Here is a 27965-nt window from a genome sequence, read left to right on the forward strand (position 1 = left end):
TGCTTTCTTCTAGAGCGCGAACGTTTTTGGACAGGATGTATAAACGCCTGCAGTCGTTAGGCAAGGCCGCCAAAACATATCAGACCAACGTTATTCCTACCGCGCAGAAGACAACTTTAAAACCCGCAAAGAACACTGTTGCCGTTTTTGGCGTGTCTACACAAAGTCTGCGCCATACCTCCGGTTTTTTCTCCGTCCGTTTTGTCCTTCATGCGTACAGCAAGGACACATCGCTGCTACGGTTTGGAAACCTGCCAGTTGCAACAATAAATAATCTTACAGCTGTCGAAGCCGGGATGGCTGCATTCGCGATGCATGGCATTCGTAGAAAGGTTGATGTATCCCCCAGTTGGGCATGCGCACGAACCCCACCCTCCAACACACACGCGCACACACGCACACACGAACGCGCGTAGGCACGTACGCACGCACGCACGCACACCAGCAAGCTTCCCACTTGGTCGCGACCAAATGCTCTAGTGGCGCAGCTACCACCCTAGCTTAAGCTCTGAAGCATTTGAACACTTTTGTGGCCAGCCGCATTGCGCCCATGTTGGCGCACTTAAAGCCTATCGACGCCTGAGACTATATACGTTACCACTGGATTTGAATGTATGGCTTCGTCCGCGAGTACTCCCGTTCCCGCAGGCAGTGCCAACGCCGCAAATGGCCACCACACTGTCGTCTAACTATATGCAACCCTTGCTATGCCCTAAGCGTCCGCTCGACCGGGTCGGCATTGACCTGTGACTCCGTGAGTTCCTTGCTACGCGTCTGGAAACCACTTTGTCATCAACGCCGTAGACTGCGTGACTCGGTATGCATACAGCGCCGCAGTGCAGACTGCTACAGCTCGTGAAGCTGCATCTTCCCTACCCAGAACTGCATTCTGCGACGTGGGCCACCCCGGGAACTTATTAGTGATTGAGAAACAGTTTTCTTGGCCGATGTTGTAGAGACCCTCCTCAAGGCATGGCTTACCGTTCATTGCACGGCCACTGCGTACCACCCATAGACCAATGGTCTAACAAAAAGCGTTAGTCGTACTATGGGCAACATGATCCTAATGTACGTCGCCTTCGACCATTACAAGTGGGACACGGTCTGGCCGCTTATCCTCTATGCCTATGATACGGCCACGCAGAGTGCAACTGGAATTTCCCTTTCTGGCTCATTTTATATGATCGCGAGCCGTTGTGTGATCGCGACACGGTACTTCCACGCAGCCGCGATGCATCACAGGTTTCTGACGCCGCGAAGCCCGCCCAGATGTATGTCGGCACCTGGCGCGATCACTCGTGCAAAAAGACCCACAAGTGCCAGAAGTCACACTACAGCTATAACGCACCTTCCTCTATCTTCTCAACCGGCTTCCAGGTCTAACTGTGGGTGCTTCCCCTGGCTTGGATGCAGAACTCATTCGAAAATACAATTACCATGCCGTCAAGCGCACGATGCCTGTAAATTACGTCACCGAGCCGGTGATTCTTTACTCGACCAGCGCCACCGTAAAGCACGAGACACATGCATGACTAGAGCATGCGATCGGCATGCGACTGATTCCCGGCCGCGGCGGCCGCTTTTCTGATGGAGGCGAAAAGCAAAAACGCCCGTGTGTACGAGATTTCGGCGCACGTTAAAGATCCCCAGGTGGTCAAAATTAATACGGAGCCCTCCACTACGGCGCGCCTCATCGCCTGCGTTGCGTCGGCGCGTTAAACCCTACAATCAATCAATCAATCTGATCGTTACGGCTGATCCTTAGGACCGGTTTTGGCGTCGTACGCTCATCGGAGGAGGTTCACGACGTGGGACTGGCGAGTCAGATGCGATCGTACTGTCGTTGCGACCGTCGTGCGGTGGCAGCCAATAAGAGTCCAAAGGTGTCGTCATAATGACGTCACTGTGACAGTTTCTTTCAAAGCCTCGAGGAGGCGTTAGTGGCATTTCCGAGTATTGTGAAGGGAGCAGCGCTCGCCGCGCTTGAGCGCTCTTTGCCGACAATAGACACCTGGTAGACGCATGTTTCCAGTGGTACCAACAGCATGGACGAGTGGAATCGTCGTTGCTAAACGTCCCCACACTGCTTTACTGAACGTATAAAATCCGATGTATAACGTAATAGCGCTATTCATTTTTACTTCGAGTCGATAAATGTTTTCTTTTCCTACTCGGATTTCTCTTGCACGCATCTAAATCATCCGGAGTGCCCCTAAAGTGCCTAAACGCGGAGGGAACCATGGAGCGAGAACAGTGGGCGGAGCGACGCCAACGACGCACCGCACGAAAGCATCGGACCATGTGTCTCAAATTCACGCGTACGACTAGTCGTCCAGATTTCCGACCAGTTGTGCATCGCATACGGCGGCGCAGTCGCGCACGTGTTTCGCGCTTAACACCTTTTATGATCAACGGCCCACGCCTTACATCGACTCCGTGGTCATCATATCTCTCTAAGTTCGGCTCCTTTTCTCCCCGGGGCAGTGGTGATGGAGTAGCCCGCGACACGCACATCATGGTGCCCGTGCATGGAGGGAAACGTAGCCAGCATCAGCCATTCCCCATAATGGGTAGTGCGTACGTGGCAGTCGTCATGTGATTACCCCGGAAAGTTTACAATGAAGAAGGCTCAGTCTGAGTCAGCCTCATCGCGAATGCTAGGGGTGTGACGGAAGGAGGAGGAGTACTTTTATGGGAAGAAAGGCTCTAGGCCCGTTTGGAGGGGTGGGGGTTGTAGATCGCCCGCTGATGTCTCGGTGGTTCTCCTTGCACGACGCCATCTATATAACCTGCCTGAACATTTAAAAAGTAACAAACGAAGCGCTCTATAGACATCAAAATATGTAATTTCTTAGACGTTACATGTTTCGACTAGTATTGTTTTGCTTGCGTCTGATAAAGTATTTGCGCGACATCAATTAAGCAGTGTTTTAATTGTTGCTATTAACACTCAAGTGGGTGCCCGCTGGAGGGTAGTGGGTCGGAAGAAACGCCAGACTGATCCCGGAGTCCGTCGTAAGAAACAGCTGATCGACTGAGCTTTGAATTTCGCGTGTTCTTTTTCCCACACAAAGGAGATCCCGCGAAACTCAGAAGAATTGAGGGTTAATTTTTTTTGGATGGATCGACGAGGACATCAAATTCAATGAAAAGTCACGGGTGTATTTGTGACACATGACTTTTTTATAAGATAACAATCGAGACCCCCAAGATGGACACACAAGCTTCCACCGCGTTTCAGACTCTCCGCCATCGAGGAGCACAGTATCGACTCCATGTTCCGCCCTCGTTGACGTGAGGTGAGCGGCCACTGCCTGCAAGGAAAAACAAACAAACAAAAAAAAAAAAAACAACTGGACCGCATTCGTTCTTCTCCTCCTTGGTCCATAAGCGTCTCAGTGGTACGTGATTCATGACTACACCGACGATGGGCCGTGGCGTACGAGCGTACGTAAGTGCGCACGCAAACGTGAATTTGAGCTTGGAGCCCGGCATACATCCGTCTCCATGACACAAAAAAATCACGTGACAGCGAAACCGACGTGCGTGAGCACTGTGATAACAGCGGTCCAAACCAAAATCTGGTATAGGAGGCCTTCTATGACTCCTCCTTGGCGCCCGTTACTGGGCTTCGCGTTCGCGTCGGCTCCGAGATTAGAATACGCAAAGCATGGCGTGCGTCAAAATTTCTCGCGCGCCATGAGCAGCAGCCGCTGGCGTTTACATCCGAAAGCTGGCGCTTTCCGATATAAGCGCAGCGACATAAAGCGCCAACTTCAGCGCCCCACGTTAACCGCGGCAATTCGCTCACCTTCCAACGACAACACTTACACACACTTCAGACCATAGGGCCCCTCAGACTAATTACATCTCGGCACCACGGCTAGACGGAGCCCGAGCGACTTCGGCTGCTTCGAGCTTTCGTAACCAATAGATTCCCGTACTACCTCCCATACTGCAGGCTCACCGCGTACCGACAAAGTCAAATCAGACTGCCTTCTCCGCAAAGACGCGGACCGACGCGCTGCCCGCGCAACGAACCTGCATCGCCTGCAACCCCCTCACCTCATATGCTCTTCGTAGACGCAGCTAACTACCCTCCCCGAAGTGCCTTCTCAATAGTAGCGCTCTGCTAGGATACCACAACTCAACTTCATCACTACCCTCACAAGCTCAACCACAACGGTGGACGAAGCGGCCAAATCTCTCGCTCTACTCCAGGACCCCTGTCCATACACCAACCTGTCATACTCGCAAGCCGCAATTAAAATCTTCCAAACCGGCTGGACATACAAAACTTCCCTCCAAATTCTATCCCGGAAACCTCCTCCCAATCCGTGACCTTGTTGTGGGTACCCGCCCACACAGGAATAGGTGCCAACAAGGCGGCCAACCGAGAAGCTCCAGCTATCACTACCCCAGCACGCCCCTTCGTCTGACATTCTAATCTCGTGCCGGGAGATCACACAACATTACCGCCTCCCCCGCCACCACTATCCCCAACCGCACCCCCGCCCCACACATGAGGAGGACAGAACCTGGCGCCTCCTCCAAACTCCTCTTTTCCCCCGCAGAGCCACCTTCTCCCACTCACACCCCTACCGCTTCCCCACACCCCTCTGATCACTCTGCGGCCTCCTTAACCCTCAAATTCACTCCCTCTACGAGTGCCCGCACCCCTTTTCCTCCTTTCCTCAACCCACCCACTGGGGACAGGCCCTGAAGAGCTCGACCCTCGAGACGCAGATCACCCTCGTCTCCAGGATTCAACAGGTTGCGGAGGCCCTCTGGGCCCCCGCCATCCCCTCCTCCTAACTCAGCCGTGAATGAAAGTGGGTCTCTCTCTCTCTCTCTCTCTCTCTCTCTCTCTCTCTCTCTCTCTCTCTCTCTCTCTCTCTCTCTCTCTCTCTCTCTCTCTCTCTCTCTCTCTCTCTCTCTCTCGCGGGTACGCACCGTCATTACGGCCAGCCATGGAGTCGGGCTCGCGACGCACACCCCTACCCTACCACGATCGACCCACGAAGGCATACCCCAACTCCCACTCAAATCTGAATTTAAAGGGGGGGGGAGGCGTGTTTCTTACTGTGGCGATTTCCCCTAAGACTGGTCAACTTTGCGACCGCTGGTACCTCAGAGATCCCGTATATCTAACGTGATAAAAAGGCTCCAATAAATTCCCCCGCATTTTCCCGAGGGGGAGAATGTGAAAGTGCGAATGCACGGTTGTCGGCCCGCTTGCGGCGCTTGCGCTCGGCCCCCGCAGCCCACCGCCTCGCCGCCTTCTCTTCCATCTCTTCCATCGGGTTTGTAGTATCACGTGTACACCACGCAGTTATCAAGCCGCTATAACGCCGCTGAGTCGCCAACGCACGCCGCTGACGACGTAGTTTGAATGCGTTAAAGATATAAGGAGCGTCACTAACACTGATATCACCGTCGCGTCCGTGGCTTGGTCGGTAGAGCGTCGCGCTGCGGCCGCAAAGTCCTCGGATCGAAACCTGGCGCCGGATGCTGTTTCTTTTTTAAATATAGAGGAGCACTGCGGACGCCGACGCCGCCGACGCCGGCGGTGGATGGTTTGGGGTCGCTTATAAAGTGCATTCGCACTTAAAAAACTATCTTCTTACTACGTTCACTCGTGACGACTATCCCTCAAGCATATCCTACAGAATTGCCGACCACCAGTCTTGGTAGTCGTCGCCCGCACCTATTTCACCAGTAGGTATCGATGAACACAGCCACAACGAACGTTCAATTCAATAACCACCAGTGCCTACTTGTTCACCTCCCTTAACAAAGCGTCGTTGTGAATGGCTGGGAAGCCCCGCAATATCGAAAAGAACGGGGGACTCTCGCAGGGAAAAGGCCGCGTTCCAGACATACAGTCACGGGCAAATTAAATGCGAACACGAAAATATGAACCAGAACACGAAAAATTGAACAATACTGTTCGTGTGAACCTGTCCGTTGAGCTCGTGCAAGGCGATCCGCTTGTCGAGGATGATGTCGAGATGCATCTTCAGTTTAAGGGTCGGTGCTGCCGAGATCTGCAGAGCGTCGAGTGCCGCCATCTGCTTCGTGACGATAGTACGGAGGACACCCCCGCGGCGACGAAGCGTGTCCATGGCGCAAGTCGGTGTGACCAGATGGCTGGGGGTTTCGGCAACAGGAATTGTGTGACAAAAGGAACGAGAGAACCAAGCGTCCGGCTGTCGAGATGCAAGCCAACTGCCGTGAAGGAAGAAAGGAAGAAAACTATTTTCCTGAGCACCCTTAGTCCAGGGCACCGTCTTGGGAAGCCGTGGCTATGGCTTCCTCCGCGAGCCGCGCTCGTGGCGAGCTTAATTCTTTCTTTTTATTCTACAGGTGTTTCAGGTGGTCCGAACGTAAATCCCATACCCTCGATTCGGCTTCGCTCAATAACACTCCTGGATTGGCCCCATGCGATGCGTGCACAAAACATTGTTATAACAATGTCTTGTGCACGCATCGAAAATTCCCCAAGGGCAGTATTTCATTTCCGAACAGGCTAACACCAAGCCCATTGTAATGCGACAATTTTCATTGAACCACAAGCCGAAGTTTTGGGTTCTTTTTAACACTACGCTGTCTTATATTATATCTGACTCATATTTTGCAATTTCAACAAGCGACCGCTCTACAGTAATAAAAACCATACTTAGTGTCATCTGACAATGGCCTGCTTACTTGGACTAAACGTCGACTTGGTGTCAACCTGGTGTCGAATGTGTCAAGCCTCAACGAACCTACAAGAGTAGGCGTCAAGGTTGCCCTATTTGGTTTTCTTTGTTTAATTTGACTTCGTTCTACAAATGTGTACCGATACAATCCATCCATTAGTTTTTGCTGCCTGCCTCTACTTCGCCGAGTTGGCTGCAGGTAGCGGCCGTGCAGCCACTGAATAAGCACGTGAAGCGTAGCTTATTTAGTGGCTCTAACCGGCACCTTGCGCGCAGGTGCTAACACGCCCCAAAGGTATTCGCGAATGCCGTGGACGTAACACAAGGCCCACCGGCGCTGGCCCGTCTGATTAGATTGGCGCAAGCTGCTCTTCCGGCGGGGCTGCACGCAACTCCGTGGCGCAGCGGGGCGCGATCAGAGGGTGGGCGGCGGAGGAAGAGGCGCTCCTGGCCGAGTTCAGCGAGCCGGCGTTTCCCGAAGGCTGCGCAATGTGCGCGGTGGGGAAGGCAGGCGTGAGAGCTTGCTTCAATTAGGCAAACTGCCGCAAAAGCAATTAAGCAAAGGCTGGAAATCAGCAAGAGCGGCCAAGTGCGCGACCATCGACCATAGTGGAGGCCCGGACGCAAAGGTCCCGCCCCTTCGACCTCACTCACCGGAGTGCCGGGGATTAAAGGGATAAACAGACACAAAGCCCCGAGTCGCGACTTGGTCCCGAAAGGTTACAGCTCTTGCCAGCATTGGTCGCGCACTATATATGCGGGTAGGCGCAACAGATGAAAGGCGGACGGAAATGGGGAAAGGAGCGAGTGTCGCGTACTTCCGGTACTCTGCTACGAAGCAGATACTATCCCCGATTCGAAGTCTTCGTGTAATTTCGTTTCCGAATCTCGCTTTATGTCCCTCGGTGTCGGCTGACTCCTAACTGGTGCCGGCATCGGCAATCTGGAGGGAAGAAAACCCGTGTGCCCGCACGTATCAGCGAAGCACTCGAATGAGCGCCGACAAAATGTCGCCACATTGAAGCCATCTCTTTCAGGCTGCTGTCCACAGCGCGGCCAAGTTTGCGCGAAATGGTGCACATCTTTGCCCCCTCTCCCTCGTTCATCGGTACTTCCTAAATGCAGTGAGGGATGTGCGCCAGGGCGGTTGTAAAAAACGCGCTTCGCCGTGCATGCGGAGAGACTACTCTGAAGCGCCGCACCGCATTGGAAAAGCCATGCGTGGTTGAGGCTGAGCTGCCTGGCGACTCGCATGGAGCGGCTGGAGCATTGTTGAGTGAGCGTCGTGACGGCGGGTGACGTCGCCTTTGTTGTGCGGCTTCCTCCCGGCGACTAACAGACCGGCGACCTTTCTTTAGCACTCGCATTTGTGAACGCATTCTCTTGTAACAGCGAAGCTATTGTACAAGCCGTAAGTTCCGCGTTGCAGGAAAAAATAGCAAGAATATTCCGAGCGCTCGTGAGCGCGGGCCTCGCGGTGACCATCGAGTCCCCGGCTCGCGCAGTGGCTTTAGCAAAAAAAAAAAAAAAAAAAAGAAACCTCCAGAGTGGCCGTCAAGCGCCACCGCGCATTGTAATGCTTGGCATGAGGAATACGACGATATCGATGCGTATGACGATGACTACTACAAGCACAGTGGAAAGCAATGACAGAACATGTAAACAAACAATTTCAAACTTGTACAAATGCGTGGTGACGTGTCCTTCAGTGCTCACGTATAAAGAAATCCTGCAGCTGCGCTATAGTTCAAGCCTTGGACGACTTAGTGCAAGCTTCGCCAGTTGTGCTGGTGGAATTCTACAATGCTGAGGATGACTTTGCATCCTCCACTCGCCGCGAAGAAGACGACGACCTCTTCGATGCATATGACGACGATTGCTAGCACCGCAACTATGCAAATGAACAATGATACTGAAACTTTACTACGTGTCCGGCAATGCTCACCTACAGCAGCTTCGCCATTAAAGCCTTGCGCGTGAGTACAAGCTTCCATGAATTTTTTCAATATAAAACTCCGTCTCGCCCTCTTACGTGTGAACTTGCCTTTAACGATATATGTTATCCGTCCCTGCGGAACCTCTGCATCAGAGGATTACAAAAGACGAATACGATTTGTTTAATACGGCTAGCGCAACTTCTATACGCTAATTGCATAACTTGGCAAGCACTGGCGTCGCTTTGTTAAAGCCAAACAAAATTGATGGCTTGGTGTGACAGCGGAACCGCCAATTGTAAGACATAACACGTGCATTCGAACGATACGTTAATGTAGGCCTCGCCAGGTACGCCCCAGATGTACGCGTGGGCCCTACCGACTACTGCATCAGTGGGACCACATCCAACCATCGATATGTAAATGCAAGAGCATCCGTGGGTGGCGCATTTATTGTCACCATCATCCGGATCAGCCTATTTAGGTCAGTTGTGCGGGACGAAGACATCTCCCATAGATCTCCAACAAATAATGTTCCGCGTATTCGAGACAAATCATAAAGCCTAAACAGAGGAGGCCACGGGTGTGAAACAAGAACAAGCCGCTTCATTGGCTTTAACAAAACACCTAGGTGGACCTATATAAACTAAGTGTGGCGTGAAATGCGCTGCCTAGTTCCGGAACGCCCCGTGGAGTTAAATCATGGGCGAGGAGTAGCCCGCTCTAATTATCACAACGACAAAAGAGTAGATTTGGGGAACATATAGCTGCATAAAATAGTTGTGACACCAATTCCAGTGGAGCTTGCCGTGAGCATGCATTACTTCATTAGGGAAGAGCGCGTGTTTTTAAATTTAACAAAAATGCTATATATCAGTAGGCTTCCTACGTTAAAAGTTCATTTAATCTCAGTTTTAAAACGTTCCCTTTCTTGGTTGAGGCAAACATTCCCTGCAGCCTCATATAAAGCGACGATGCATAGAAGTACTCGAGAAGTGAACTGCTGTGATCAGATTTGCTAAGGACTCTTATCCAGACCCTATTTCTGGGTCTTTGCCGTTGACAAACGAAACATTATTTACCCTTGAAACAAAGACATGCGCGTCTTAAGAAGGATTCGAAGGAAATCAGGTAAACTCCACTGGAATCTGCCATTGGTGTTGTAAAGGACTTTATATTTAACTTTTTTAAACAAAGCACTTTGCTTGTTTTGTATAAAGTGCGCTTGGATTTGTTGGATACATAATGATTCCAAATGGCTAAGTCGCTTCTTGTTACGTTTGATGCTTTTTGTGTTGAAATAGTTGTATGCTGACCGACCTTTGCCTCTTATCCTTAAAATATCTCGAAGAACGAGCGCCATTTGACACGACATCCCATCGACCTATACGGAGAAGCTCGGATTCATTTAAAGCTTAACTTTAACTAGCATGAGCTGAACGGGGGTGGATGGCGAGGTACGTAGTAGGGCAGGGTACTGAAACGCGCAGCTCTGCGTAGCCTCTATGGCGACAATTTGCTGAGTGCTTATGAAAACGTAATTACTGTATTACGCCCAGACACCTACACACGCACTTTACATACGCAAAGACTATACTGAACGCGTAATATTTTCTGATTGATTGTAGGGTTTTAACGCGCCGACGCAACGCAGGCGATGAGGCGCGCCGTAGTGGAGGGCTCCGGATTAATTTTGACCACCTGGGGATCTTTAACGTGCGCCGAAATCTCGCACACACGGGCGTTTTTGCTTTTCGCCTCCATCAGAAAAGCGGCCGCCGCGGCCGGGAACGTAATATTTTCTGAGTAGCCACTAACGAACTTCAAACTGCATTGCGTCAGGGGGTTGTCGCAGACTTCACTTTCATTTAACGCCCGCAAAATCGCAGGCTAAGAAAGAAAAAAAGTTCTTTGAGAGCGAAGAATTCGAACGAAGGACACAGCTTTCAAGAAGAGAATAGAAAGATACATTCTTGAGCGTGGCATTTCAGCTTGAAACCGTTATCTGAGTTCTTTCTTTTTTCTTAGCAGCAGGGAACTTAGGAGGGAACTCGAGATTTATAACGCCAGAGGCACACCTGTGCGGTGGCTGGTGCCCCGGAGAAACGTGGCCGCTCGCGCCAAAAATAAACAGCGCACAAGTGCGAGAAGTCGCGGAGAAAAGTACGGAAAATGTGCTCTAGTAATTTTTCTCTCTCTCTTTCCTTTTTTTGCGAGAAACAGTGAGGCAAGTTGGCTGTCGACAGACAAATGAAGGCCGCTCTCCGCGGAAACAAGTTTCGGGGCTGCCACCCGAGGAAAGCATCGGACGGACGGAGGCGAAAAAGGTTTTTCCACCTCATCTGCGCCAGGCAATATCGAAAAGGCGGCGATATGAGAAGCGCCGCGGTTGACGCTAAGCGAGTGAACAAACAGCGCGCAGCGGAGAGCAGCGCACGTGGAAATTTTCTGCCAGACAGGCGCTCTCCCGGCCCAGCAGAAGCGGAGGAAGGAGTTAAAACCATGAGAGAAAAACCGCGCCAGTCAGAGCGCTTCATCATAATGCGTTTGATTTATGCCGCTCCGGGCAGCAGCGTGTCGGCGCTGGAAGTTCCCCGGCGTCCGCTTTTTGCGCTCTCTTTGCTTCTCCTGCGGCGTTCAGACAGCTTTCTTACAGTCGATTCCTCGCTCAAACTCGGCAGGGGGGGAATGCGGCGGAAGGTGCGCTGCCTCTGACGCGCCGGGCGCGCTGGCGTGAGCGCAGCAGAACAGAAGCAGCCGCAAGCAGCCCACCACACTGTAACACACGGGCTCGACATGTTCGGCTCGCTGCGGCCGCCGGCTTCGTGCCGCTGCCGGGCCTGCATAGGCGCCACGGGCGGGGGAGTGACGGCGGTTGCGTACGCCTCGCGTCGCGCGCTGCCACCTTATGCAAAGCGGCTCCACAAGCGCCGCGCCGGAGACGAGGCTCGAGGGAGCTTGGGATGAACTGGTGCGGACTTGCCATTTGGAGAAAAACCACTCGCGGACTGTGTATATGGAAGCGAGGAAGGGCCCCGAGTCAGCTACGTTCTTTCGGCGACGAACAGAAGGCGGCCTGTAGGAACGGCATGCTTCGCGGACGGATTGTGGCCGCCGGAGACAGTAACGACAGGAGGACTGTGATTTGGGAGAGTTAGTGAACGTTCATAATTAAAGAGCAGCGCGGAAAAAACACCGCACAAAAAAGAACAAGAAGTAACGACAGCTCCGTGCTGGCTGAACGACCTATGAATGGCACAACGGAAACACTGAACGAGAGGTAAAAACTAATGTCCCCCGCATGTTCCGGTATTTCGTTCTCCACATTACCCCCCCTCGTAACAGTCCGTATGTAAGCAAGGTGCACTAAAGGCTGCAACCCAAACACGGCCAATAACATTATAACTGCCGGGTCATCGCATGCTGATTGATTGTACATGGGTCGCCGCACCTCCTTGAAAGACGATTAGACCGCGCGTCTCCTTGAAGGGCGATTGGTGAGATGACTCCTTCGGGTAAGTTACTGATTCTATATACCCGACGAACATGCTCGATTCGGGGGTCATTCTATATTCCCCGTTAATGTGCACCGCAATATTACTCAAGATATTTCTCTTATTTTCCCCGTCGATTCTGAACGCTTCAGTGACTCAATTTCGGCCACTGTACAATAAAGACAACGAATCCCTCATGCAACTTGGAGCAAAGATTACGATCTTATATTTTATTTTCAGTAACGAAGTAGCTAAAAATGATTAATTGTGCTGTGAACTGCCTCGCATTGTTTTTAAATTTTTGTTATATAAGTAATTTGTTAAAATTAGAGAGCTAGTTTTTTAAACCAGACAATTTCAAGTAAATAATTTTATAAAGATATAAAATGTCTAAAAATACGCCATTCACTGAAGTTTCTGCAAGCATTCCTTGAACGAAAGAGAATTTGTAGTCCTTGATTGAAATATCGAAAAGTGTCACGATTGCGTCGGGCGCTGATAACTGCGGCTTTGCGCGCGTCAGGCCGGCAGCACTGCCACGACTTCGATCTAGTGCGGGAGTTTGAATTTAGCGCGTTTTTTTTTAATAGTAAGATTTTCTACACTTTCCAAATGTTCACGAGAACTGTTTGCATTCGGTATTTATTTTCCGGCTCTACAACGTTGCAAGTAGACATTTGCGGCTGTGTTAATGCGTCTCGTTAAAAGTTATTGATTTTATCGCCACAAGTTTCTCAACAATTCAAATGATTAAAATACGGCGAGATAGCTTACGGTCCACTGAATGATTATTGCTACTCTTTTTTTCCTGGAAAATACAATATTTTCCATTCTGATTTTTTGTCCAAGTTACCCAAAGCACCCTGTATTTTCTGAGGCTGACGTGTGATGTAAGCTCAGGTTTCAGTGCTGCTATATAGCAAGGCAAGATAGCGCCTATACGGCGCAATATAAACAGCGCATGGAACGGATGTCAGCTCGAAGCTCTGCGGCTAAAGATGTAGACGCCGAAAACAGTCGGTGAGACGGTTCGAGCCCGGTGTGATAAGAATGCTATAGAGGTACGGATCAACTGGGAAGGCTGCGGTTGCGGGCGCATTCGATCTTTTTCCCTCCTCGGCGAGAGTTCTGAAAAGCAAGAAAGAACACCGCTGCCAACTGCACCATTGGGATCACAACGGGGGAAACTTCGGATGAAGCAACAAAAGCAAGTGCCTGGTGGTAATCTCATTTTGTCGCATACCCAAGGCCCTTTTGACATTTACTGGAGTCGACGCTGTCAAGTTCAGACGAGCTTCGGTGCATTTCTCCCGATTCCTTCCGCTAATCGAATAAAAGTGTTCGATCCACTAACCGCTACGACCAGTGGCAGCACGCACCACCAGCGAGGGTATTGGCCGCGCAGATCGGAACAACAGGGAGCAGCTCCATACTTCCGTTGACAGCGCTCGGCTTCCTCGCACTGGTCCGGGTTCGAGTTCATCAATTGGTTCTTTTACTTAGAACCACACTTAAAAACCTGCAGGAAGATGCTGTACACTTAAAAACCGAATGAGTGGTGGGAAGAGCAGAGCATTTGAGTTGTTCTTGTGCCGCCTACTTCGCTCTGTCCACGAACGATGCTCCGAATGCCATGAAGCGCAAGTCGCTGTGTTGTTCTTGCGTGAGACAAAGCCATTACGCTCCTTTCAGGACAGGAAGAGCTTTTAGCTCTGCGGCGGCACCCCGTAGAGTGCCTGATGGAACTGTAAATATTTTATGCGATCTAAGCTGAAATACCCAAAATTCGTTCACATGATTTCTTCGCCATATTTTGCGCACAAAGTCCAACGACACCCCCCACGCACACGCACACTACACGCACATGCGCGCACGCACGCGCGCACACGCGCACACACGCGCACACGTCGCACACAAACAAACAACCAATCAATCAATCAATCAATCAAACAAACAAACAAGCAAGTAAGCAAGCAAACAAACAAACAAAACAGAAAGAGAAATAAGACAATGTTGCTTGAAGTGCGGTACACTCCAAAGCTGCTTTTACCTGCCCGGGGCAGTAAAAAATGCTAACTTTCATTATGTTACGACACAGATACGCAAATTCTGTTTGAGATGTTTGCTGGTAAATTAAAAAGGACAGGGAATGCAAACCTCGCCCCAATGTTGAGCGTGAACGAGCCAGTCACATGAAAAAAAAAAGTTACGGTGGATGCTTAGAGCTTTCACAAGAATGTGAAAACGAAAGCCTAGTTGAACCTCCTGTTGATCTATTTTTGAACTTTGTGTTGAACGTATCGGCCGCGCCGGCCCCCACTGGGCCGGCCTCTCAGACGCGGCACTCCGAAGATCGTTCTGCTCGCGCGCCTGTCGGCACGTTCGCCTGACAAGCAGCTCGCATTGCACGTGCGGCGGCGGCGGCGGCCTGCCCTCCTCCGGCACCGCTGCTTCCCTTTCCCGGCGCCTGATACCCGGCTCGCGCTCCTATTTTACAGTAAAGCTGTACACCTCTACCTGCGAGCAGTTTCGTCTCCTTTGGCAAAAACCGTCTCCGTGGGCAAAAACATGAACTTTTATAAAAGAACACACCGCGACACTCGTTTTCCAATGCCTCGCGCTATAATGTTTCATCTCCGTGGGCAAAAACACGTACTAAAAGAACACACCGGGGCAATCGTTTTCCTACGCCTCGCGCTAGAACGCTTCGTGCTTCAAAGACACAAGACTTTAAACAAAAGTTGTATACCTCTACGGTTTCATCTCCGGTTTCACCCAATAGTTTCATCTCCGTGTGCAAAAACGTAAAGGCGCCAAGGCCTAAGACGCCGAGCGCATGCGTCAGGCTAACCAGGCCCACAGCATAGATCTCAGAATTAGTTTAAGGAAACCAGAAAACAAGCATCGAAACCGCATTGTGGGTGATGAGGCACCTGGGAATAATCCGACCCCCTCACCATGTGTTCCTAGGAAAGATTATGTTTGCAGATTATGTTTCAAGACTAGGCAGGACTAGTGTCCCTAAATAGAGCAGTTCTTGCCCAAGATGCCCAGCGCATGCATCAGGCTAATCAGGCCCACAGCATTTGCCGCCGGAGAAGCCGAGCGTGTATAGTGTCAGTGGATAAGGTGTTACAGTAGCGCCATTGAGGCACGCAAGTCAGAAACGCTAGACATTTTGGCGTTTATCAGCTTTGCGAGTTGCCGCATCTACGGCCTCAACCGTTCACTTCGACCGGGTCGTTTGTTAACAACACTACCGAAGATGCAGCGAAACGGCATATTTGGACACACTTCTGCTGCCGAAATGCTGTTACACGACTTTGATTCGCATTCGAAACGACATCAGTCGCGTGCAGCCGCAGAGCAGGGAGGACAAGCTACGCCTACCAGATTTGGCCGACTAAAACGCATTAACAACAACATTACGGCGACCATGAACCGTCGCAGTGTAAACAAATGTCACGAAATACGAACTGACCAATGATAATGGCGGCGGCACGGAGCAATAGGGGAAAAGCGTGCGGATACTCTGTACCCTTAACTAGTGACACTAGCCGGTCGCAAGCGACAAGCCCGCCGAGACTAGGAAAAACATTTCATACCCTCCTCCATCACCATTTGTAGTGGTCTGCGACAGCTTTGATGGACATCCACTTTCGCAGGCGGAATGGTGACCAATTTTTTTGTACCTCACAATTTTTCTGTGCCTCACAATGCGCGGGCTTCAAACATGGCGATCGAAGGCTTTCCCTATAAAAATGCGCCCATGCATTCCGCACAGATGGTTAACCAGCGAAGCTGTAACGTGCGGCGGCTCCGCCCGCACCTTCGCCACTCCTGCCCCGCCGGTGTCTCTTGAGCTGTGCCTCGCGGGGTAGCTCTTTGCGCGTGCGCTGTGCTGCGAAAGAGATACTATTTCGCTGCCTACCATGCGCCGTTCTCACTTACCGGCGTCGGTAGATCTATGAGCCCCGCAAATCCCTCTCCCCTTATATCCAACTCCTCTCCAAACTGGTTTTATTGCTCATGCGCGTGAAGTTGCACAGGACGGGTTTTCTGCGCACAAGGGACCGCTGGACTCCCCTTTCCCCTAGCCATATATAGCTTCGCTTTAAAAATGATTCAGCCTGCACAATAGCGTTTTCCCAGCATGTGCATTGGCGGAACAGATTCGCGGTATAACTATCCCCTTAAAACGACTGTTATAGGCGGACTGATACCCTAGTTACACGGCGGAAGTAACCGCAGTCACGTTTAGCCATGAAACTTCAACCGCGGTTATCACAAACTGTGGTTTTTTTTGTCTGTTACACGCGAAATTCCAAGTGTGGTCACCGCGGTCACTTGGTAAACTTGCGAGCGTAACAAAAATAAATTACCACACTTTTAACTTCACGATAAAAAAACAAAAGAGAAGCAGTGTAGACAAAAGGAAATATCGTTAAAGCAGTCGCTTCAGACCCAAACGCAACACACTCGCGCGCGGCGAGGAGAGGGCTTCTCCAACAGCCCGCAACCGGCTTGGTTTGCTCAGGTCTGCTTGGTGTTGGGAACTTTAGGGCTTAGTATCGCGGTGGATATTTGACCGCCGCTATCTCTACAACTGCGAATTACAATCCATAGCACAATTTTTCACCACGCTAACATCCACTTTCTCGCATGTGGAAGTTCTTTTCCGCGATCAGATTGATTTCGAAGAGCGGCGATAAGCTGTTGCTGCCGTGGTCTGGGCCGGTTCGAGCCGCTTGAAGTGCCGTGCAAGCAGGCGCGCCGGCGTGTTTGCAGGCACGGCAGACGTGAGCGCCGATCGTTTCCGAGTGCTGAAAACGCTTCATGATTGCCTGCGTTATCCATTTTTTTGGCGGAAGACGCGCGAAATTGACAAATTTAGTACGGCTTTTGTCGTAGTTGATCGGGTGGATCGGGAAACGAGCCGCTGCTGTCGGGCAGTCGCGCTGGTTGCGAGAGCGACGCAAAGAACGCTGGCGCCTCCTGGAGCAGCTTTGGGGCGCCCGCTATTTGACAACCTTCGTCTCCACCGAACGCCAGGTGATTTTTTTTTCGTCTCCGCTGATGCACCGCCACTTGCGCCCGAACTGACTTGTGCGATTTTGAGCACTGCGGCTGCAGGAACAGCGGTTAGCGTGATTGTACTGAAGTGGCCAAGCTCTGTTTGCCTTAACCATGGTTACCGGGGTAACCGCAGTTTCATCTGTCGTTTAACGCAGCAAACTGCGGTTTTTTCTAACCGCGGTTCGCTTAACCGTGGTTAACTGTGCCCGTGTAACTAGGGTATGAAATAAGGGACTTGTAACCGCGTAAGAGAACAATAAAATTTCAGCCTAAATGGTCTGTGCTAAAACTAATTATTCTCAATGATGCTCACAGAATTATCAAGGTAGCTGGAAAGTTAGTCATACATTTGTGTCGTATCCAGCACTTCCTCCTCACTACAATCCATTTGAAAAATATGAATACAAAGGGAATAAGCTGGGAAGTGTAAATTTCCAAGTAAGTCTGGTTCACAAGTGTCAAAGAACCAAAACATCGAATTACGATTGGATTTTATGACGCGAATGCAGTTTTTCTTTCGGTTCAATGTTGCGTGTAAGACGCGACAACCATCACTTTGCAAACAATGCATACCAACTGGAAGATTAGTTTTCACCGAAAAAATCGAGAATGCGAGAATAGGCGAATACGCTTGACGGAAACCAAATTTAATGTAAGTCAGGGGCATAAAAGCTGGTTGATGTCAGTGTGAATGCACTCAAAGGGGCTGTTAGTCTACTTTTATTTTAGTTAAACGAAATTCTACTTTTTTTTATTCAAACGAATCTGAAGACAGAACGTTCTAGTGTTACGATCATCAATATCAGATAAAAATAACAAATAAACGCGAGAATTTTCTAGTGGGAGCGAGTTCGACTGCATGAGTTTTGAGAGCCAAGTTAAAGCTACCGTTTAGTTTGCCTTGGGAGTTTTGAAGGCGTCTATGTTGGCGATGTCACCGCAGTTCGTTTTCACGCACCCGTAAGGAGTAAGCTCCATCCTTTTGCGTTACAGCGCGCTTCCGTGAACGCATCAAGCTGTACAAAATACTGGTGTCTGCAGCCAAAAGGTCGCGAGTGTCGTGTTATACGTGCAGAAAGAAGGGTTCTGCGTGGGGAACTTTGTTTGGCCTCGCGTAGTGTTCTACGAAGCTATACAGTGCAAAATGCTGGTTTGCGACAACCGCGGTGTATGGATTTCGCCGCAAATCATGATGTATGGTTCAGTCGGACATGTCTGTGTGTACAAGCATACTAAGTAGCGCATACCCACGAAAGGCGATTGGTCAATGCTCGATAAAACTGCTGCTCATATCATCCAAAAAACGGTTGCAATCAATCAATCAATCAATGAACAAAAATAAACAGATCAACAATATTAATTCATCTATTTACTGAACCAATTATACAAAGCAAAAATATCGTCTTCTAACGTCCAATTTTGCCGCAAGCCTTGCGTGGTAGTCCATCGTTAAATTCATTCTGCACTTCCCAAGCTTGGGGGCTGTGTGCAAAGAGTATATTTTAATTCCCAGTCCAGCACATTGATTAAAAACGTATATGAGGCGCGCCGTATTGAAAGAGGCGACATCAATTTAGACCGATCGGCCGCTTTTGGAGGTGCGCCGGAATTTCGCCTAGACGAGCGTTTCTTTTTTATTATTTTTATTATTGCTATTTTTGCTTCCTCTCCTCTGGGGAAACGCAGCCGTTACTGGAAACTGATCGCGACATCGTTCAGAGCAACGAAACGCTCCGGACAGTGCCCAGTACGGATGTCGATGCGCAACCAGTTTCAAACTGTTCTTCCCCAGCGTGTGTCCTTTCTTTATAAAAAGCTCGTGGCACTTGCAACCACATCCTGTTTGAAATTATTACCAGTTTTGAAAGTCGAATAATCTGACCAAATGAAAAACTAAAGAATGAAGCCGCCATAACCTGGAAATAACCTCTTTGAAGGGAAAAAAAGGAAGTCGCATAACCAGATTTACATAACCGCGCCCCGGTCAATGCGCGCTTATACAAGTTATTGAAACATGTAATCATTTTCTCGTAAGTCACGCCGACTGCGGGTCAGGATGGTTTCAGACAAAAAAAAATGCGGGTCGAGTAGCTTCTGTTCGAACTAATTCATCCCCATATTTTTGTAACTTCTGCATACGACGTACTGCAAATGAGCGGCTTACGTTCCCAGTCTTCATTTTGTTTTTCCTTCTGCATAGCTCTGTTTCTAGTAACTGTTGCTTTCATAAATATTATTACAGCAATGCGATTTTGATAGCTCTGTATTTTTCTGTTGCTGCGAGCACGGCCGTGCGCATTGGTACATCATTTCGCTCTTGTTTGGAATTTCGAATTTATTCGCCGCAGGGCAAATGTTGGCGGGAACCATCTTTCCTTCCCATAGCGTAATGTTATTCCGAAATCTAGCGGTGATATGACCGTGCTTTACAAAATATTACATAGACTTTGGCATGCAATGAAAACATCGTGAAACAGGGCTGATTGATTTGATTGATTGATTGTGGGGTTTAACGCGCCAACGCAACGCAGGCGATGAGGCGCGCCGTAGTGGAGGGCTCCGGATTAATTTCGACCACCTGGGGATCTTTATCGTGCGCCGAAATCTCGTACACACGGGCGTTTTTGCTTTTCGCCTCCATCAGAAAAGCGGCCGCCGCGGCCGGGAATCGAACCCGCGACCTCGTGCTCATGTGATCGTGAAACAGGGCTGTATACTTTCAATGGCCCTAGTGCACTTGCTCTGAAATTTCATCAACGAGCCTTTTCGCATATCGCCCCCACCGAAACGTCGACACTACATGACGGTTACGGCAATAAATGGACAGGAATACGGACAAAGCTCACGAGGTTTACAATACCTGAACGCAAATTGGAATTCCTATCAGTGAGCATTGCAGCGTCGCTTGGCTGGTGGGAATGTTGTAGCTTTTAGAGTGGGCGCCTTTTCTAGCGAGGCTTCCGAATATTCCTCCAATCATGCTTCCCTTATATGTGCATAGTGGGCGCCAATGACTCGCCACTGCTACACGAAGCCACGTCCTTGCAAAGGCTTCAAGAGCAGGTTAATTTGCACAGTGTCCGCGTGATTGAAGGCTAGTGGGTAATCCCATCCCACATAAATTTACCCCATTTATTGAACATTTAGAAGCCTCTGGATCTGTGCTTCGACAGCTTAAGCCGAAGCGACACGTTGGTGCGAAATCTCTGGTTGCCATGCTACGCAGGGTAATGCTAAATGTTAACTACGCGTATTTTTGTTAGGGAATTAGAATATTTTGCGAGAACATGCCGTAGACTAGGTTCTGTGGCTTTCTATACATTTATTCCAGGTACTGAAGCCCGGCTGCAGAATGCGGCGTGCATGACTGGCGTCCGTTGAAACGCGCAGCGATAACTGTTCCGTTCCGCGTCGCTCGGCCTGCGGGCCACCGCCACGCGCTGTGGTTGCTGTTGATGATGATTACAATGAAGGCAGGATTTGGTTCATGATGAAATGTATGCTTCAGGGCTATGATGCGGCGGATGCAGGGTTCCCCTTCTAGTGTGGAGCGCGTTAAGATAAAAACTATGGCAGCAGCAGCAGCAGCTACGCAGCAGAGACAAAAGACGCGAAAGGACTGTTAGACGAACGTGACCGGAACCATCTACAGGTACATAAAGCTATATCTGAAGATAATTGATAAGGTGCATCAACGTTCGAGGTCTTTAGGTTGTCCAGTTCAAAGTGAGTTTAAATTATGGTTTGTCCTTCGAGCGAGGCCTAATTGTCCGAAGGCAGACGATACGGATGTGGCGCAAAACAATCAAGGCGGGGCATTGGTTTCTGAGCATGACAGAGGCCCGGAAGCCGGCATCACACCACGGCTTAAAGCGGCCGCAAAACCGACGCGTTTGAAACGGACACGACTCGAAATTCCGCCCCAGGTCCATTCTGTAACAACATCCGGAGCGTATAAGACAGCATATCCGGCCAGCACAAGAAATATTTCTGTCAGCGTGCTAACTGCGCGTCAGCATTCAAGTTTTACGATCGGACAAAACCGGAGGCCTCACTGCAATAGCCCAGTCATGTTTCTTGGTGGTGGCTCAGGCCAGCGGCCGCCACGCGCGCAAACAAGACACTGCTGCGGCATAAAGAAACCGCTGGACAGTGGCTCCGGCGTCGCCACTTGTTTGCTGTGATGTCTGCGAAGGAGGCGATGAACATCAAGCACTCATCGGCTGGTCCCATGCGTTCAGGGGCGCGTGCGCGCTCGCGTTGAGCGGTCAGCAGGTCTGTGCCGCTCAGGTTGGGGGCACTGCTTCGGCTGTGGCGGCGATGGCTGCCGGGAGAGTAGATGACGAAGCCAATGAAGACTACTTATAACACTCTGCGCTAAGTTGACGTTGACGAAGACGAAGGACGGCGAGACAGAAGACGCACACACTCTAAGTGAGACCGCGAGAAAAAAAAGAGGTGACGATTACAACTATCGAGGATGAACCCAAATAAGGTTTTGTGGTGGCTTTGAGTGTTTGCTTTCTGCGTTGACGTTTCCAATGTTTTCCGATAGGGTCGAAAAATAAAGCCAGTTGCCTGCATCCTTTGTCTCACCGTCCTTCATCTCCGTCAATGTCCAGTTAGCGCAGAGTTTGATAAGTAGCAATGTACCAACTAGCCCAGAAGCAAGCGCTCATTGACCAATGAAGACCATGGCTCAGGCGTGGCACGCAGCTAATAGGTGGTCGGCGGCTAGGATAACCTATTTTTCCATGCTATTTATCATTGTCAAAGAGCTATGGTACAAGAAATAAAAATCAACTATCCCTGTGTCGAAACCACAATGGGGGAACGCGAAGCCTTCAAAATCAAGTCCAACACCAAACAAACCACCCAGAAGCGAGAGGACCCTACCCATGACGGCGATGCACTGAATGGTACTTACATTGTAATGCAATTGAGTTGAGATGCGGCCAATGAGGTAATTACGGCAGGCGGTTTGAGAGTACGCGATGATTGAGATGTACTCTGGATGCGGTCAAGAGCCAATTTTAGGAGTGCGTGGGAGAACAGTTCTGGCTAGGATAGCCCCAAAATAACAGGAGATGACATGCATTTATTCACTTCTATTTCTGTGATTGACGCGATAACCAGTACTACGACGTCTCGGTGCAAGAACCGCAAATAAGCTCAAGGGCCATGTGTTAAGGCGTTTCGCTGAGCCCCGTTTGTCGGGCGACAGTCTTCCTTGGGGGAGTGAATAGCCAAGGCGAGCCCGCAGCGAACGTAAAATATTCTCGGGCAGCCTGAGTCATAGCTCCCCACTGCGGCATCCTCGCAGCCCAGCTACGGCGCGCTGTTAAGCCCGAAGAGATCGAGGGGGAACGCGGACTGATCGACGTCCCGTCGCCTTTCGTCCCGAGTGCGTCATTGGTGTACCAACGGGCCACGGTGTGTGTGTTCTCTTCCCTGGTCCAGTTTTTTGTGCCACTTCTCTACACTTGCGATATACCAGATTTCAGGCCGTCACTTACCATTGCTTTAGCCGAGTGAGTGGACAAGAGACGGAGACAGAAGGCCCTCCCGCTCACTCCTTTGTTTTTGGTGACGCAGTGGTGCGGAGCCCGCTGGAGGTGTCCGTGACGGACAGCGTCGCCAGCGTGGGAGGCGTGGCCATGCTCCGTTGCCTCGTGCCTCCGGCCGCCAGGGAGTACGTGTCGCTCACCGCCTGGGTCTCCGACGACGACGTCACCGTCCTGCCCTCCACCGACGTCTGTGAGTAGCGCCATTTTCCACTGAGTGAACATCACGGCCCCACCGCGCAGGTGCATGGCGCTGAAATGGTGCTGATGCGCATGCGCAGTGGTACCTATCGCCTGTCCAGTTCTTGCAACTGCTCGGCATCCCCTCAGCAGTCGAACACACGAAACAGCCGCGGCCCTCAAGACACGATCCAAAGACACCAAAACCCTTGCCAACATTGCCTTCTTCTAATATATAATGTGGTGTGTGTCTGGACATTAGTCCGTCCGTCTATTCGTCACGGCATCCCCTTTGTAGTGGTCGCCCGATAGTATGTTGCGTAGTCAGAACTGATTCAGTGAATGTTCGTGCAGGAGTAGGCCAGCCACACTAGAAAATAAGACCGAGCCATCCGTGTACACACGCAGGTCGTCGTTCTAAGACGCTTACAATATGGCAACTTGAAAAGCGGCACCATCTGCGTGTAAAAGTTTTCGTATTGCCGGAGCTCAACCTTCGTGCAACCGTTCGAGGGCGCATGGACAAAACGATCTTAAATATTTGCTTCAGTTTTCATAACACTGAATTTCCAACTTCAATAATGACACGCTCTCTGCGATGCGATATTTACATGACTCGAGATCACATAGTAAAACAAGCGTAGTAGCTAGTGTTCAGCACGGAAATCCATGCTAGCGTAGGGACTATTCAATTTCATTCAGTATTTCACCAAAAGCTGAACAAAGTATAAAATCCAACAAAGTATAAAATCCATGTTCTTACTGAATATCATAAATGCATTTTACTAAAACCCGAAAAAAATGCAGAATGAAAATACAAAAAAAAGGTATTTTGGCATATTTTATGTGAAGAGTTCAGTTTTTCAGTGTTTGCTTGTTTGCAAACGCAACGTTATTTTTCTCGGTTTATTTGGTAACAGAGTTATCGTGCATACTATTTTGCAGTTTTAAAGACGATAGTCTTTCTTGGGCTCCTTAAACCCAGAAATTTTGGTCTGTCTGTATGTCTGTATGTCTGTCCGTCTGTCTGTCTGTGACTCGATTCAGCCACCCGGCCAAAGCAAAACAATGCCTGCCCATTAGTCTTATATAGTCACAGCTAAATCTACCCGTCTATGTCCGGTGTAAGGTTCATACTTGTCAACATTGTTGAAGAAGAACAAGACATTACGCAAATATGAGACAGCAAATCAATACAGAAGTGATATTCGCAGTGTTCCTTTATAAAAAAATCAAACATGCTTGCTTTTGCGAAATTAAATACTTCATCAACTGCAGAAAAAGAATTCACTTCGCCGTCGCCTACTGTCGCCCGCGCCACTATAGCTTCTTGCGCCATTTTAAGAAATCAACCGGCAACAGTTACGCAAGGTTGCACTAGATAGGTTCCACGTTCTGCTTGCAACGCACGTGGAGTAGGGAAACGCGGTTCTATAAACGTTGAAGTAGGGCGCCTCGATTAACGCGCGTCTCCGCCGTACAGCAGCGTTCGCATCGAGACACCCGGTTTGGAGCAGTGGAACGCGGGAAATTTAAAATGATTTAAGCAAACCTTTGGCGTCTTTACCTTGGGAGGAGCGCGACGCTAGAGGAACAACATGAGAGGTGAGCGGCAAAGCGAAGGGAGGCATTTACTTCGCAATAGCCGATAAAGACTATCGTCTTTTGACGACATTTGCAACGAAAGGAGCAGATACGCGGCCAATTTTTTCTCCGGTGCCAGTCTGCGCGCTTTTCTGACGCTCCAGCTAGACACGGTAGTCATACAAAATGTTTTCTGCTGAGCTTTTGTTTAGAATTCACTGCCTTTAATCACTGCTGCAAAGAGCCAACAAAAAGTGTTTATTGTTTCCGGAGTTTTCTTACCGTTTTGTTTTGTCATTAGCTCCGTCTGGGAAGCCCCTCTCCAAACGGTGTCTAACCGTTAGGCTGCTGAGCCCGGGTTGTAGGTTGAGATCTCGGCCGCGGCAGTTGTTTTTCGGTTTTAGGTACAAAAAATAAAACATTGTGTATACGAGAGTCCGCCGCATTGCATGAGAACTCGATGTGGTCATTATTGATCAGGATTTCTTCGCTACGGCACTCAGGCTGGTCAGAACTTTACTCGGTGCGTTCGGCCCAAATTTCTGTTTTAATTTGTTTGTATGTACAAGACCGTACTACTGCAGAGAGATCGTTCAGTTCAAGCGACACTTTCGATTAGCAATTTCTGTTTGATGACATTCTCTATCACTTATATACTTGACTTTATTTGTTATCGTTCTTACGTATGCCTGCGACACGATATGTGGAGTTTGTATATAAATACGCTGTACAAAGTCAACACTACTGAAACCTTGCTCGACAGATAAAGAAAGCATGGCAGTAAAATTTATGATATTGTTCCATGAAACGGGTTGTGTTTTTTTTTTTTACAGCTCCCGCCGAGCAAAAATAAAATATTTCGGGAATATTGTTTCGGTGCTGGTTTTTCTGCGCTTAAACTAAGCTTCTGTTAACGGTTTCGGAATAATTTTATCGCAGCATAATGGTTTTAACCGAAAACGCCCAGCCCCACTTTAGAAATCGGTCATATGTTTTTTTCCGAACCAAGGTCGACTCCGGCTACAGAATCGTTGTAGTACATCCAAATATAACGACATCGTTGCTGAGCGTCTGCTGTAGCATTGGGACTGGTGGTTGTAGCAGGAATGACTCTGCAGCAACATACAGTAGTTACCTCAGACGAGCACTTGAAGTGTCCACTAGGCGTGCTCGGATGGGCGGCATTGCAAGCTTAGCCAACCTCGAAGTTTCGGCAGTTTCCCGCCTTTTATCGCCATTTGTGCGATTTTATTAGCGCTAGAATTGCCGTTACGGCGCCGTTTCTGACATTTTTGCGGTGTTCTACGAATTGCGTTCAGAAACACGCTTTCCCGGAATGCTCATAAAACAGCTCGTGTGCTTTATGATGGTCTTTGCTTTGCTGTTGTTGTTGCCGTCTCTTTTTATTGCTGTTGGCAGGTCCGCTCTCTGGGCTAGAGATTTATCCTTCTTTTGTCCCTTCTCCTCGCTAGAAATTTATTTTATTTTTATGCCTGGATTGCCTCAGGCACAATGGTACGGCCCATCTCCCGATACTGTAATTTCGCGCAGGCTCTAACAATATCAAGCTGACGCGTAAAAGATAACCCTGATTTACTTTTATGGAGTAACTTTTATTAGTGCTTTAGCTCAATATGCTCGTTTGGAATGCTATTTAGCGCCCTTTTTGCGACAAGTTATACTCACAGTTTAGATACCGGGTTTTCATGTTCTATTTGTGATCCCATTTTATAACTGCACCATACCTGAGCACAAAGAGGTGCTAGCCACTTGTTCGGGCCGGTGGTGTATACTACGGCCGCTGGATGAGAGCGCAAGCAACGCCTTTCCACCAATGGCCTCATTTGAAAAAAAAAAAATTGGAAATAGCTGCTAATACTTACGAATGAACATATTTGTATTTACCATGGCCGCTGGATGCAAGACGTTGCTCGCGCTCTCATCCAGCGGCCGTGGTAAATACAAATATGTTAATTCCTAAGTATTAGCAGCTATTTCCAAATTTTTTTTTTAAATAAGGCCATTGGTGGAAAGGCGTATAACGTGGGGCTGTAACCATATTCCCTACATAGAAGGCCAAGTTTAACAGAGTGGGAACGCCAGCTTACGGAGACCAATAAAATGTTCTGTTGGGCTAGTTGGTGCATTATGAATTACGAAAATTGCGCTGACTAGACATACAGAGCAAGGAATACGCATTGTTTGTCTTCCTTCCTCTGTATGTCCATTCAGCGCAATTTTCGTAATTCCTACGGAGACCAAGCTTAAACCGATCCTTTTAAAATCGTCTTCACCTCTAAATGCGACAACAGGGCTGAGAAGACGTTTTTTTAAGGGAAATATCAAAACATCGAGGCCCTAGGATATTTCTTTGAAAAATTTTTTATATGCTGAAAATTTTTGGTCTACTCTCGGTCTATCACCGGAGTCGATCTGCTAGACCCCAGCCACAGGAAATTTCGCTGTAAAAAAATATATATATATCTGTCACTTTTCTTGTGCGTTTTAATGCGTATACATGCTCTGGAATGCACGAGGAGTTCGTGTAAACATAGCTTTTACGTGTGCTTTGGAAAACATATCGCCAGAATTGTACATGCGGAATTGTACATGCGCTGATTATTTTTTTGTTTGTTTGTTTGTTTGCAGCCAGGCGCAGATATTGAAAGTTGCATCCCAGATATTATTGAAGCGTTCGAGATCACGCACCAGGGCCTCCATGGAATTTACATTTGAAAAACCAGTTGACACTGCTATCCAGTTTCTGGACATTATTCTAAAAATTGGACTATTACACAGGTGCTGCCGTACCAGAGGTGAAAGAGCTCTGCGGCAAACCATTCCGCACACTCAAATTATATTAAAAGAGCCGTTGCTTATTCTTACATGTCGTAATTCATCAATGAGTCTTGCGTTTAGAGTATTTGAGAGCATGCCTTCCGTGCCACAAAAGCTTTACTGGCCTATCTAAAAGCCACAAGCCTTGACCAGACTTTGTAAATAGTTCAAATCATCTGTTTCTCTTCATCATTATAATCATCATTGTCACAGCATTCATCTGGCGTAGCAAGCCAGGCGGTTTAGCTCGGCTGACATCGCCAGACTCATTAAAGATTGTTCTCTCTCTCTCTCTCTCTCTCTCTCTCTCTCTCTCTCTCTCTCTCTCTCTCTCTCTCTCTCTCTCTCTCTCTCTCTCTCTCTCTCTCTCGTTACAAGATGATCGCTAAACAAAAAACGGCTTCACTAGCCAAGTGCTCCTTTCCGTAGCTGATAAAGTGTCAAGAAGCGTGGCAAACGGGATTAGGAAAGCCAAGGAGAACACGAAATCGCACAAGCGGCCCATCGTTGTGCAGTGTATTCACAAAGTATCTCACAGGTTAAAAAAGGAGGACCTACACATGACGCTCCGGCAGTTTTTTCGGCACCGAGAAA

The 27965-nt window shown here is 49.2% G+C and overlaps 1 protein-coding gene across 1 annotated transcript in view; it reads left to right on the plus strand.

The window, feature by feature from the left end:
* LOC144162659 (cell adhesion molecule Dscam1-like) overlaps positions 1-27965 on the plus strand; it is an 809120-nt gene that overhangs the window by 410463 nt on the left and 370692 nt on the right. Inside the window, exon 3 of the mRNA XM_077693289.1 lies at positions 22801-22962. Coding sequence (XP_077549415.1) covers positions 22801-22962 — 162 coding nt within the window. The remainder of the gene's footprint in view (positions 1-22800; positions 22963-27965) is intronic.

The sequence above is a fragment of the Haemaphysalis longicornis genome, unplaced genomic scaffold (assembly GCF_048455015.1).
Source record: "Haemaphysalis longicornis isolate Haplotype H1 unplaced genomic scaffold, Haemaphysalis longicornis Haplotype H1 scaffold_1, whole genome shotgun sequence".
Classification (NCBI taxonomy): Eukaryota; Metazoa; Arthropoda; class Arachnida; order Ixodida; family Ixodidae; genus Haemaphysalis; species Haemaphysalis longicornis.